This window comes from Carassius auratus, chromosome 23, assembly GCF_003368295.1.
Source record: "Carassius auratus strain Wakin chromosome 23, ASM336829v1, whole genome shotgun sequence".
Lineage (NCBI taxonomy): Eukaryota > Metazoa > Chordata > Actinopteri > Cypriniformes > Cyprinidae > Carassius > Carassius auratus.
In genome coordinates this window covers 299,000-314,515 of record NC_039265.1, presented here as the reverse complement: position 1 = coordinate 314,515, position 15,516 = coordinate 299,000, and the positions used below count along the sequence as shown (strand labels likewise).

The window sequence follows — 15,516 nt, the reverse complement described above, 5'->3', positions numbered from 1 at the left end:
CCCGAGAGAAACAGAGGGCAACGGGGCCAGAGAGCTACAAGTGGGAGAGGCTCTGAAAACATGGAGACAAAACAGATGCGGAGTGTAAGGAGAAGAGAAAAGAGAGGGTGTGGAGAGAAAAGAGCGTTGAGGAGAAAGATCACGTGTGTGTGTGTGTGTGTGTGTGATGGGAATAGGGATTATTAGGGAGGAGTATTTGAGGGTGGGGTGCGGAGCGGCGTTACACTTCAGATAATGTGACTCAAACATGACTAAAGCAAGACAAAGCAAACACAAACTACAGCACTACAGTGTCTTCACAGTTTACTTTGGCTTCAGGCTGAGACTGGCCTCCAGTCGCTAATTAAAAATCCCATGTCAGGAGTTTAAAATTGCACAAAAGCCTCGTGGGAGGTGCAGAATTCCAAGAATCTTGGATAGGATTCAAGATCTTGGAATGTTAGGATTTGGAACTGATTTCTGGCTCGACTATTTCTGCTTTATTGGTTTTTCTTCAGTTGCATTGAAACCTGACACCGTTTTTGGGGGGGTTGCAAGCCTTGCAAAAAAACCCAAGCATGGGAGAAGTGGTAAAGGTTAAAGCACAGAGTTGGGGAATCTTTTCATTCATAATGACTGCAGCGGTGACTCACACAAACACCACTTGCCTTCAGAAGCCACGTGACCAGATTCTACCACTGTCGTGTGCATTTTACACAAACGCCAATCTTTGTGGTTCTCTAATAGACTTGTACCTTAATCAGTGTCTTCAAAGAGAAAATTCACACTGGAATCAAACTTCTGCCATCATTTACTCACTCGTATGTCATTTCAAACCAGTATGACTTACTTCCTCCTTTCATACACAAAAGGAGACAAATCTTCAAACCGCTATTTTCCATACAATGACAGTTCATAGTGATCACAGTGGAAGTGTGAATAGGTTTTTCAGTGAACAACAATAAAAACTGCAGTTTTCTCTTTAAGCTGTCATTTTTGGTGAACTGTCTCTTTAAGTGAGCCATAATCGTTAATTTGGCTAGGTGTATTTGGCAGTAACAGTGCCTGCAAATATACAGGAGTGGTTTTATTTCACACCCTTTCACACCCAGTCCTGTACTGTGCCTGACTTTTATTTTCTCATAACTAGCTAAGTTGCAAATCCTGTTATTACTGTTAATATGCACATTATATATTGATGATAAAATGTATTTATTTATTTGCAAATATTAACAGTAATACAGTGAAGCGCTGATTAAAGTTGACTGAATATTCCAGTTAAGTAATACTATAGAAAGATCTGTGCAAACTATGTTCAAAATGTTTGATTTTTTAAAACAATTTAATAATTGTATTCAGCATTTAAATGACAAAAAATCAGTCAAAATCTGAGAAGTAATCCAGGCTGTTTTCACATCATGAGCCTTTAACTCAAACACTGAAGTTAATGAGTGCAGTTGCACAACAGGTCACTGCGCTGGGTTTCTGGTTTTGGAAATGATGGCCAACAGTCTCGCACTCTCTTTTTTTAGTAAACAATGAAGCACAATGTGCATAGAAAAACAAACAAAGACCGCACAAAAAAAAAAAAAAAAAATACACAGGATGATGAGGTGTGAAGAGAGGCATATATGAAGAGTTTCCACGCTCTTATTCCAGTGTTTTTGGGTGTGTGGGTAAGTGTGGGCAGCTCAAAGCGTATCGCTGCGGTGCTCAGAGTTCAGTTACTGCTGCTGGAAACCATTTGACATGTGAAGATCACCTAGATCAGAGACCACCAGCCTGTACTACAGCACGGAAAAAACATAGAAGGGACGGAGTGAGGGGCTTTTCAAGAAAAATACACTCAAACAGCACTCGTGTAAAAACGCTGTAAAATGAAAAATAATGTCATAAATAAATTGTATTTATCAATTAACTTCTATTAACTGTAACCAGCATTTAAATCAGCATTTGTTTAAGGTAGACTTGCACATAGTTTTTCTAGCCCATTCTCATGAAAAAAAAATTGTGTGTTTTGTGTTAATTATACACAGAAACTAACTGTGGCATGCATTCAATACTCATGTCTTTGACGTGCATATAAAATAAAAATTGTGCGTGCATTTGATACTCACGTTGTTGGCGTGCCTGCCTTCCCAACAACCCTAAACCTAACCATTGCATATCATATGCACGCCAAAATCAATTTCTGTATATACATATTTAGCCAAATATAGAAACAGGAAAACATGCCACTGAAATGCAATTTGTAGCTTTGCAGGAAGGTTTTTTGAAGCCACAGTTCTTCTGGATTCAGTCTGTCTCAGTTTGTTCTGTTTCTTCATGTCATCTCAGACAGATTGATGATGATCAGATCAGATCTCTGAGTGAAGCAAACAAAAATTTGGAAATGTAAACTGGTATTTCCTACTAACACACTACAGCAAAAGATAGAAATAACTGGATTGACAATACTAATGACCCAAGAGTTTTATACAGTAGTGTGTGAAACCTTAACTTTCAATAATGCACATTCAATGTAAGTCAGCGGGGAGTGATTCTAGAGCATTTGAAAACACTCTTCTTTTTTTTGCTGTAAATTTGTTTTAATTGTGTTAATTTTGAATAACTATGTTTGCTCCATCTTTGAATATAGTTCTATCATGTCCCATTGTATGTGTAAAATAGGATATACTAACATTTAAATATAAAACATCATATATTTAAAACAATTTTTAATTACAAAAATAGAAACGAAAAAGAAAGGCATTAATGCAAATAAAATGGAAGTCTATGAGGCTGGGACTGCATCAGAATTAAAGTTACAAGTAAACTTAAGATATTAATAAATATGTTGTTGACTTGTAATTAGCTTGTATTGAATCCAGGACATTCCTTGCAATATTATGGATTATGGACCGGAAACAATGGTTTGTGGTTAAAAATGTCTTGATATATTTACAGTTTTGGCTTCACTAGATGTTCACTGATGGACTGGAGTGGTGTGGATTATTGTGATGTTTTTATCAGCAGTTTGGACTCTCATTCTGACGGCACCCATTCACTGCAGATGATCTATTAGTGTGCAACTGATGCAATGCTACATTTCTGCAAATCTGTTCTGACGAAGAAACAAACTCATCTCTATCTTGGGTAACCCGAGGGTTTGTAAATTTTCAGCTTATTTTCATTTTTTGATGGACTGTTCCTTTAACTAAGTTTCAGGAAGCAAGAAGTCTTGCGTTTTTTTTTTTTTTTTTTTTTTTTGAGAGACGCAATTTCTTAAATTCCCTAAAATCGTCTCTAGAGAGATTTACAGAATGCTTTGAGACAGATATAAATATGAGAACCTCTAGGATAAAATGAGGAACTCCACAAAAAGACCAAATTCAAGGAAACGGCAGTTTAAAAAAATAAATAAATAAAGTGCAGTAAATTGAATTGGATTCCATGAATGATTAGAAAACATAGTGAAAGAAGACACAGATATAATTAACGTTTTACCCTAATAAAACCAGTCAAATAAAAGCAAGTATGATGGAAAAAGTAGTCACCATAAATGCATTCATATGGCTTTTTGAGGCACAGACTTTCCCGAGTGGAAACTGTAGTGAGATTTCAGTTTGCGGAGCGATATGGATGGCGAAAGAGCTCGAGGCGACGGGGTAATTCCCAGCAAGCTCTGAGGTGGACGTGCTGTACCTCCTCTGACAACATTTGACATCATTCGACAGCGGGCCCACCTTTTTCAACAACAACAATCCTGAAGAGGTGGGTGGAAGAGGTGGAAAGAAAGACTAAAAATAACCCCGGGCTGTGTCTCTACTCGTCTTCGCTCTTTCTCGTCCTCTCTCTCGCTAACACTCATCAGCTCCTTTCAGTGGTTAAACTGAAGTCGTCCTTACCGTATTTCAGTTCTGAGATCTGTCACACACAGGAAAAACACCTAGAAGCAGCCGTATTGAACGACTGAGCTTGAAATCGTTGGTCAAGCCAAACAACAGATCAGTGAAAGGTCACGCTTACATTCTGCTGCTTTTAAACTTACAATTTAAGATCTACCTTTGAGAATTTAGGATCCAGAAGAAGAAGAATCATCACCATCATCATCATCGCTATTATTATTTTCACATTATTATGAACATTCAGAAATCGGGGACAATCAAATGTCATATACTCATTTCAGAATTTTTGCTACATGCTTGTGCATTCATGATGACAGCCTTAATGAAAACAAAACAAAACAAAAGAGTCCTTATTTCTCAACAGCTATTAATTTACATATTCTGAAGCTGTTTTATCTGTATAAGGTTTTTTAGTTTAGCTATATGGTTCTCTGAAACAGTAATGTGATGCTGTGATACTGCCTATAATATATATATATATATATATATATATATATATATATATATATATATATATATATATATATATATATATATTTAAATCATGTAAGTTATTTTACTTGTGTAATGTGATGCATATTCAAGTGCAACAGATCTGAGCACATATTGACAAATCCTAATTGCAATGCAGAATGTCCAAATGTAACCACTGGCAAGGTTTCAGAAAGCTTGCATCACCCCAACAGCAGCCTCAGCAGTTATTTGTCCATCGGTCAGGAGACGTTACACAAAAAAGTAGATATTTTTATCTTTCAAATAACGTGTACTGATGAATTGTGCAGAGTAACACCAGGATCACGTATTTAGAGAGAAAACCGAGTACATTTTGACTTGTTAGCTCCACAAGTATGTAACACCATGCATATGAAACCTTTTATAAAAATGTTTACAAAAGTATGTCAGGGACTTTCAGTCCAGAATTTTTGTCCAATACTTTTCAGATGTCTTTGCACATGAGGATACGGATGAAACTGAGACGTGCAGAACGCCCAAGCGTGGAAAACAGGGTCAACATAGTGACACAATGGAGCCCTCGACGGCTTTACACGTCAGTTTCAGTAGTTGTGTCGCGCAAGACAGCGGCGCGGCGCTGAAGACCCTCAGACGCATGAGTAACGCCTGAGTTCCTGTCATGCTCTGAGTCACGTCCAGGAATCACACAAAAACAGTCAGCCCTCCAACACAGAGGAATTAATGAAAAGAAAAGAAAGAGAAAAACTGCTATAAGTGTGGCCTGGTCAACAGAAAATACCACCTGTGGACCAAAATGAAAAGAAACCTGAAGCCAAATCATTCACGTTGTTTTTATTTCATGATCCAGGCAGTCCTGATGGGCAAATGCTCACAGTTATGAAAGTACTGTATGTGTATGCAAAAAAAGAGAAAACATTTTAATTTAAAATGATTAAAAATGCTATGTATTCAAAATCTACAGAAGCCCATTTCCACCACAGAATAAAACATGGAAAAAGGTCATTGCAACTTTACATCTTAAAATGTTGTCTTTTTTTTTTTTAATTTTTTTTGTAATTCTAAGAAGAAGAAAAATATGTAAACGCAGAGTTGTGATATAAGAAGATATAATTTTAACTCTGAAGAAAAAAAAAAAAGTCAGAATTTGGAGATATAAACTGTTCCTCAGTTTAAATCTCACCAACTAGGAAAAATACCATTACGAGTCTATCTTTGCAATAAAAGCATGATTTGTTATGATTTTACCGCATGTTCATCATGAATCAGAGCGCTACAGTAAAGATTTCCCTGAAAAATAAATTATTAATAACTGACCATTCCATGTGTGTTTATCCAGGAAAGGTCTGGCCTGCCATCAGCAGGGTTTCCCTTCGGTGCTCCACATTTGTTTAGTGACTGATAAGGAAGCGCAAAACATAATGATATCCTCTAATTGAGAGAAAAATCCTAAGATGGTTTTGACATCGAGTTTGCACTTATGACAAATTTAACCCATGAGCAATATAATTACTTCCAGTATCTTGGTGATACATTTCAGAGGAAAGTTATTTCAGATGTCCCTCCAGAACTTCCTTAAGAAAGAAATGCAATATCTACGGAGACGACTCTTAACACACAGTGTGCAGTGCTTTGAAAATATTTTAACTCAGACTCAGTTAGTTTGGTTTCAGAGGAATCTGATATGAAACTCATATACAGTATATTCATATTGAGATATCTGTCCTTTGATTGCAGACCCATCGCTAGATGAGAAATGGAAACAATATACAGAATAAACCAATGCTGCTGCATCTCAAAAGGTCACCAGGTCACTGGATAAAATGACAATCACAATGCACAAAATTATTCAGCATGCACGTCCTGTGTAACTCAACATATGCTGAAACATCTGCTGAAAGGTGGAAACAAACACCTAATGCTCAACAGGAAATTGACTGAAGGCAATCCACCGCATGTTTTACGAGTAGGTCATGTAAACTGAGTGTCTTATTTTGTGGTCTGAAAACATAACAGAGACAAGAGGCTTTTCCATGCACTTATTTATAGGCGTTTCTTATTTATTCAGTTCACAGAAGTCACCAGAGGAGGGCATCAAACGCATGACCACATCTGAGAGGAACGACTCTATAAACATCCCAAAATTGTTGAGGACAAAAATAGTTTTCTCATATCCTGCTCAGTATGGAGCTACAGTGACTCCAGCAGTATGTCCAGGCGGCTTGTGTGAGTGATTGCACCCGATGTGTTGTGAAAGGTTCAGATGTTTTCGTGCCACCTACTGACGTTTTTCCATTCCATTTATCAAATGGTTTATGAAACAAAACATTCATGTTTGTGTAGTACTCATGAAACCGTGCAGAGGGGCTCGTTTGGGCTGTTGATGTGGATGGTGTGGACATGTGTGTGCGTGTCTGGGAATGGAGTGCTTTAAGGATCGACCTTTGTTTGAAAGGATGTGCAGTCAGGTGACCTCATCACCCTCTTGACCTCAGGGCTTCATGTGAGCCGGCCTCTGGGAGACCTCGATGATGAGAGATCATGTTTCCTGTCACCGTTTCCAGGACTGACCGGAGAGATTAGGGGTGCTGCTAAGACAGGCATCACTAAAATTGTCGATCATAGGGTTACTTTCAGTAATCAAATTGAAAATGTTTGCCTGAGTGTTGAAAACAGGGTGAAACAGTGTTCCACAGACTTTGTTTACAGGCCAGTAAACAGGCCACTTCTGAACTCCACGCCACCAATCTAACCTGCACTGGTCACATTACTTTACATACACGTATTTGCACTACTCATGTTGTGCACGGACTGCACACTGTTCTAGCTATTACACTGTAAACTCTCTAAAGTTGTTACTGTACAAAGCACAGTAAACTATTTCTATAAAAATATCATTGCACTACTGTTATTTTACATAGAATGCATTCTTTAACAATACTTTTGCACACTCATCCAACGGCATTTATTACCACTGTTCTCATGTTGCTTCTGTTCATAATGTGTATATAAACCTTCATTGCTCTGTTCATAATGTACATACTATCCCTACATTGCATTCCTATTTATATTCCAACCTGTCCTCCAACCAAAACGCTCGTATAGGTCGTTTGTCCAAATCCCTGAAATACGACCCATCAGAGCGTATACTACAATTGCGCCCCTATCGGCAAAAGGGCGTTTTCATACTAATGTGTAGTACTCTTTTATTTGCCCTCTGGGTTGCGTTTCGTGTAGCTCAGTTAGTAGATTATTGCGTTATACCTTGATATGTAATCATGCTATCATGGGTTCTATCCCAGGGAACAGACGTGCACGAAAATGTAAATGCTCAATAAATCATAATTTAGCATGATTTCTGTGAGGGTTAGGTTTAGGGGTGGGGTTAGGTGTGGTCATTCGAACGAATAAGCAACCTACAGTTGTAAAATATGTAGGAAATACTGTGAGATCGGTGTAAAATGCCCACAGATAGCATTTAAATAAGCGTGCGTTTTGATTGGTTATGACGTTATACGTCAATTCATGATGACAGATGCAATGCGATACTGTCATTACTTTTACTTTTACGTGCTCTTATATTCTGTATATACTCTGCTTAATACTGTTTATAGCAACTCAACTTTAAATTCTTTACACTTACTCTGCACTTATATGTATATAAAACACTATATTCTTGCACTTCTTGTTAGATGCTAACTGTATTTCATTAGCTCTGTAGTTGTACTCTGCATAATTACAATAAAGTTGAATCTAATCTAATCGAAGCGAGTACCCAGAACACCAAGCAACCTTTTAGCAACTCCCTAACATCCACCCAAAGCACCTAGCAACCACTTAACAATGACCACCTAGCAACACACTAATATCCACACTCAACAACTGGAAACCACTTGACAACACCCTAAAGTTCACCCAAAACATCTAGCAATCATTTAACAACACCCTGACAACCATCTAGAAGAGCATAGCAGCCACTTAGCAATTCTCTAGCAACTATTTAGTAACGCCTTAGCAACACTAAACACCCTAGCCACCATTTTGCAACTCATTAACTCTCACCCATAATACCCTAGCCACATATTTGTTTATCATTGTTTGAACACAAACCCCACCCCAAACAAATGCCACTGGCATTCAAGCTTTCTTGGACATTTTATGCAAAGTATTCCAAGACTAGCTTTTTACAGCCCTTTTAAAGTAACAGTCCGTGGACGTCTAAGCTGATTGTATCTTTGCTACCTAAACAATGAGTACGATATCAGTTTGCAGCATGTGGCCGTCCAGATGGATGGGCAGTTCAGTATGCCAACAGCTGGATGATCCCAGAGCAGCCCTCAACACGACACTGATATTCCCAGTGGATCGGAGGATGTACACAGGACAAGCCAGTGGCTGAACAGAGAGCAAGTCTTCCTGCTCAGGACAGGAAAAGCTACCGCTACTCAGTCTTATCACTATGAGCACAGGCGCTCCAGAGAGACAAGGGTACAGCAGAGAGCGGATAGTGAGAGGAAGAGGGCTTGAAATCCATGTGTAAATGAATACCCCTCGAAACCTGGGAATCTCAGGCCACTTGAGACAAGCTTGATCACTCCGAAAAAACACAAAGAGCAAATCTGACTTGGGTTTCACATTAGTTCATAAGCCACCGGGTGTCTTGCAATCATGTCAAATTTCCAGGGTTTGGTCTTCAGGGATTATGACATGGTTTTCATTGACTACTTCAGCAGAAACTGGCAGCACGCATAACCAGAGCTTCTCCCTTTAAAGTTCAAAACTAAAGACTTCAACATACTGCATGTTAACTTCCCAATTTCGATGTTAAAATGGGCATATCGCATAGACAAAAGTAAGCAGCCATGAGATTTTGGGGAAACAGGCGTACATCAGTCTGAGGGACAAATGCATCACAAGGCTGGCCACAAGGCCACTTCCTCATGGATGTGAGAAGAGGGCATTTCCTCCCAAATCTCCACCATTGAGTCTGCCATGTCCACAAATCGATCAAATCCTTGAAAAACTCTAAATAAATGCATCTTTCGGTTTCAATGAAGAAACTCGTTTTTCAGTCCATGACGAGGCAGAAATACGGTCAATTATTACTCATTCCAGTTCTAGTCTCTTTTAGTAAGCAAAATCTGGTTTTGTTGCCTGATCACACCTTTTTAATTCAAACGGTGCATTAAAGAATCCAAAACTGTCACAGCCATCTAAAGAACTTTTTTAGTCAACTATTGAAAAGTGGACCTTGATAAGAAGCTGCAAATGAACCTTTAAAGAGCATACATGACAGCAGATATCCATTCTTATTATTCTCCACCCACCCAGAAAACACACACCTTCACTTTATCCTCCCAATCCGCTTCCCATAACAAAACATTACAAATCATGTCCAAGCCATTTAAAGCATCTCGAGTATTTGACAAAATCATATCTGACACAAACATTCACAGAGACAAGTGTGCACTTTTGATGCAATATGCATCTAAATGTAATATAAATGTATTCTGTCACATTTATCCTCTAGCACTGATTGGTGGGTTTTATGACAGTTATTCTATAATCATTGATATAAAGACAGATTTCTTCTTGCATTAATTACATTGTAATAACATGATTAATCTTCAACTTCTAGTCACTTTTGGTAGGCAAAACATGGTTTTACATCCTGATGTCATCGTTTGAGATCTACTGGTGCGTTAAAGAACCCAAAACAATACAGTCATCTGAAGAACTTATAATAACCCCTTTTAGTCAACTCTTGAAAAGAAGCAGCTAAGGAACCTCCGAAAAACGTTTAAGAGAGTGTATGGCAGCAGATAGCCAATCTTATTCCACCCACCCAGAACACACACACACACCAACAATCACCTTATCCTCCCTTTCCGCTTCCCAAACCCAAAATATTACAAATCCCATCCAAGCCATTTAAAGCCTCCAGAGAGTTCCCTTGTCCAACATCCCGAGACATCACTCATTTTGCCTTTTCTAAGTCATGGGACTGTTATTTGTCCCAGACTGACACAGATGCACATATGCCGTCTGACTCACTTCAACTCAGGGTGGGTCTGTTTCCAATTTTTGCACCCCTCCACCCATAAAAAAGAGACGTTACATCCAAAAACAACAAAACAAGTGAAGAAAACGGCTTGCATGCTACTAAAAGTTCCCCTCCTTTTAAGACGCACACCGAGGCAGCTAACAAAAGCCACTCTCCCTGAGACTCCTAAACTCTTATCAGCGCTTTCCTTCCCCTCTGCGCTGGAGCGTGGGAGCGCGAAGCCTGAGCGCGGAGGAGAAACCTGCACCAGCAAACAACAGGAGGAAGCCAGTAATCTGAGTCGAGGCGCTCCGAGTGATCCCAGGCAGCGAGGGAAGAAAGACAGCTTGAGGAAGCCTGACAGGAAAGGCTCGGAGAGGACTGAGATATTACTCAGCCGAAACTTGAGGGAAAAGTTCTAGAGACCTGAAGTGAGCTCTTGATGATGCATCCTGTCAAATGAAACGATAGCTGAAGAGAGAGATCTTAAAACAGACACTTACCAGCAAGTCGAGTGTACATGCAGTGTGTTGGGCTCTACAGGGTCTCTATGTCCATAATCTTGAGTCTCACGGTGTCCAGCCAGCGCAGTCAGTGTCCACAGCGAAAGATATGAAGGAGCGAACACGGGAGGGCAGGAATGTCAAGGCTCTTAGTGAAACAGCCTCTTTTGGTTTCCTCTTTTCATTCAGAGTCTTCTTACACTACGCTGGCAATGCCTCTTTGCGGGAACAACTTGTTTCAGGATTCCCCAAATGTCTGAAGCTGCAAGCGGAGGAAGAAAAGGAGAGGAAAGAGAGAGTGTGTGTGTGTTTGGTGCTGAAGGGAGGGCTGGGGGATTCGGGGAGGTGGGAGGGACGCGCTCTAAGGAGGCCGGGGCCATCTATGCCAGACAATAGCAGGAAAACCAACATCAGACGCTGAAAAGCAACAGTCAGATTATTAGAAAGTGCTAATAACAACAACAGGGAATGAAATAACAATAGAACGAATGCTGTTGTTGCTCTTCTTTTGGAAGTATTCTTTTGTGGAACACAGAAAGGAGAACATTTTTATATTTTACGGTGATCATGTTAGTGAACCCCACCAAAACACAAAAATATAATATAAAAACATTAACAAAAATAAAGGAACCATTTAATAATCTTCCAAAGTCCAATCTTTCCAAAGTAGCTGGGAGCTCTTCATTCTCATTCATAATTGTGCTTATAGGGGGAAAGAAACTGACACATCAGGACATATTTGACTTCTAGATTAACTGACATGTGTAATGTTTTGTATTTGTACTGAAGTGAAGAGGAAATAAGGCGTGTGAATGTAATCTATCATCATGTGGACTATTTTATTATACTTCATTTTACTTATGATGTTTCTGGTCATTGCCGCTATAAACTGTCTTTAAATGGAAAAGAGGTGAGTGAAGTTTTTTCGAAAATTATTTTTAATTCCATTGAAAATACTACAAATAATTTTTCACTCAGCTCTTTTCCATAAATGATGTACTAGATGCCCTGTGGCTGTTTTGTTCTTGTGCTTTAAAGAAGTACATTTATGTGTTGACTAAAATACTAAAGCATATTTCAAGTATCATATGAACTGTAATGTGTTTTTCAATATTTCATTTAAAATAAATAGCCTATATTTTAGGTGTACTCCACTGCAACTTCATCATTATAAATACATAATTACAAATAAAAGTTTATTTAAATACATGACATACACATTTGAGTAGAATTTACCTTAAATTTGAGTTTATCATAATGCGTGTCAGTACATTCATTCAGCAATACACTTTAATCATACTCCAAATACAACAGAAGTAATTATGTATATTACACATAAAGATTGTGCCTGCTTAAAAACTGTTCATAAGTTCAACAAATTGCACTTAATGTAAACTGAGACTAAATTTAATTGCAGAAAATTGCATATAATTGTCTGAAAACATACATTTCAATTTGTTGTAAAGTATTTTAAGTGTATAATTACCATGTTAAGTACTAAAGATATGCAGCTATATAACCATGCAGCTGAACAAATTCACACACACACACACACACACACACACGCACACACACACACACACACACACACACACACACACACACACACACACACACACACACACACACACACATCTGCAGACAAGTTTTGACACAAAAGTGAAAAATATTGTCCATTTTGTGATGACATATTCAGTTGGCAAACAATTCCTTCAAACATCTGCATTTTTATTTTTAGATTCATCAAACTGCTGTATGAATGGGTTTTTGTATTATATATTTATTGTGCACAATGAATTTACATGTCTGTCTGTCCACTTCTTTGTATCTGTGTGTGTCTCTCTCTCTCTCTCTCTCTCTCACACACACACACACACACACACACACACACAATAATAATAAAACCTAACTTCCCTGTAATGAGGTTTTTAGGTTTCTGCATTATACTACAAAACACTTTATTATTATTTCTGATTGCACACACATCGGGACAAATTTCACTGCTCTTAATTCAATCTCTGGAGCGAAGACATTGGGAATCAACTGATGCTTTCACAGAGCTGGGAAAGAAAAAGAAAAAACATGATTGGAAAATGTATCACTGTAATGCAAAGTTAATCTTTTGAGGTTTTTAAAGTTCTGCCATATTTGAGATTTTACTAATGAGTGCCATGTGAACCTTTAAGTTTCATTTCCACGATCAAGCCAATAACATGAAATATTACTATAACGTGTTTTACTTATTTAAAACTCTGTTTTCCAAATGAATGTTGTTCAGTGCTTTGACAAAATGTATTTTGTTTAAAGGGCTATATAAATAAAGGTGATTGATTGATTGATTGATTGATTGATTGATTGATTGATTGATAATAGCTAACCTAGATTTTCACATAGACATGACATTTAACTTCTGCTTTATAATCTAGACTTGTTGCAGATACAAAGAATGTGTGTTTTTTTTATAAATACGAAAAATAGTAAATATTTATATTTAGATATTCTTATAGATTTTAATAACTCAAATATTCCCGCTTTTAATAAAAATGTTTTACATAAACATTATTCACAGACAGTCACAGAGACAACTGTGAATTCTTGATGAAATATGCATCTTCCTATAAAATAAATCTTGATGTTTTCCATCACATTTATCTTGTAGCACTGTTTTATGACACAGTTATTCTATAATTAATTGTTATAGACATAATTCTTCTATCTGTTGTTATAAGTGCATTTATTACTATGTAATAACATGATTAATAGTCATGTCAACACACATAAGCCTGTGAAGTGTTTCAAAAGGCGGGTTTATCTGTTAAATGTCGTATAAATGCAAGGGGGGCCTCAGATATGAGTATGAGCATATGAGTTTCATTTCGGTCATTGAAAACAACAACATGCGTCATTATGAACGGCATGGTGAGCAGAGAGAATATGGTTATCATTAAAACGGCTAAACACACAGATGAGTGTTCTCCAGAGGCCAGGATACACACATACACTCACATGAAATCACAGAGAGATGACACACACACACACACACACACTTTGAGAGGAACAGTCTTTAAATGCTTCCTCTAAGTGTATTGTAGAGACTCGCTGTTATGATATTCACTGATATCATACACACTGCACTGATTACAGTGTTACGCAGTTAGATCAATGAAAACATCCTTATCACAGTCCGAAATCATGTCTACAAATCTAATAAACCTTTCCCCATTACAATGCTTTTACACAACGCATTTTTATGGTATATTTAATTATATTTGCAATTAGGTTATCCTCTAAACACATCTGATGTTCTGAAGCAAAGCACGTTGCAGGCGAGACGTTTTTGTTATATAAGCGGATGTGTCATTGCATGGATTTGAACCTGTAGCTCCTGCATTAGCACCACACATAGCTCAATGTGTCCGAAGCACATGCACTAACCACTAAGCCACATTTCTGAGGTTTCAAACGGGAAAACACTTGTAAAAGTATGACTGTTTTACATTTGTGCTAATTGTTTCCAATTATCCCAAACAATTCAGATCTGGGTCATGTTTCCTAAACTCGTTGACAAATTTATTTCAAACATTCCAACCAAACCAAATTTTCATTTCTGGGTGAAGCGTTCCATTTGAAAAAAATTTAATAAAAAGAATGAAATAGTATTTTCTTGTAAAAAGAAAAAAAAAAAGTAGCATGCTGCAATAATGTTTGCTTTATTTACAACTTCAAAAAATGTATTTACTAGTATAAAGTCCAGGTTTGATGTCACGATGTCAAACCAATCGGATCATCATGTTTATTCTGAAAAAGTTCGATTTAAACTGTCATCATATAGAAAAAAATTAAGATTGCATAAATAAATTATAATTTTTTGAGTGAACTATCCCTTTAAATTTTTAGGCACACAGCCAATAGGCTAAAATAGTGCACCAGTGTGCAAACAATACTGGGGCTTTTTCTGGGTCGATGAACATCCTACGACCAACAATTTTATACCCATTTTGTTTTGTTTGTATATAATCAGATGCTTCCTTTTCCGACAATTCATCCAGGCATGTTCAACAATGAGAGGACAGAGATAGACAGACAGTCAGGAATAGAAGAAAACAATGCAATGCATACACAACATCAGAGAGTGAGACCACATCCCTTATAAACATTAACCATAGAAACCACAGGGTCTGGAAAAACACCTACTCAGGTTACAGGTTATCACAGGCACGCAACACTTGTCTATAGTAACTATAAGGTTGTGGTGAAAATGTTCACCAGGGGATGCAAAGATGCATATAGGAGCGAGAAAGAGCAAGAAGAAGGGGTTAAAAATCAAGATTGTAGCCGCCTCTCTGTCTGTGTGGTCCGGTTTTTGGAGCAGTTTTGACAAGCAACTGACTCAGTTCTGTTGAATGGCAGATCTAGCACAACTGTAACCTAATGCTCGAACCCAACACACAGGCACAACGAGAGACACACAAACAGATGCTCGGCCGTCTCTCAGGGGAGGACAGAGATGCTGGTGCAGATGCTCAGCTGGGCTCCGGTTCAACTATTTCCAACATGACTGACCATCAGCGAAACATCCTCCCTAAAGGATTTAGTGCTGGACACGATATTCTGATTAGCTGAATAAATGTGT

General features: G+C 37.9%; 1 protein-coding gene across 4 annotated transcripts in view; it reads right to left on the bottom strand.

The window, feature by feature from the left end:
* Positions 1–11,196, bottom strand: part of hdac7a (histone deacetylase 7a) — a 75,045-nt gene extending 63,849 nt beyond the window's left edge. For all 4 annotated transcript variants that reach the window (XM_026199116.1, XM_026199117.1, XM_026199118.1 and 1 more), the window contains exon 1: positions 10,884–11,196. In XM_026199116.1, the coding sequence (XP_026054901.1) occupies positions 10,884–10,902 (19 nt within the window). In that variant the 5' untranslated portion in view covers positions 10,903–11,196. The remainder of the gene's footprint in view (positions 1–10,883) is intronic.
* Between the last annotated feature and the right edge of the window lie 4,320 nt (positions 11,197–15,516).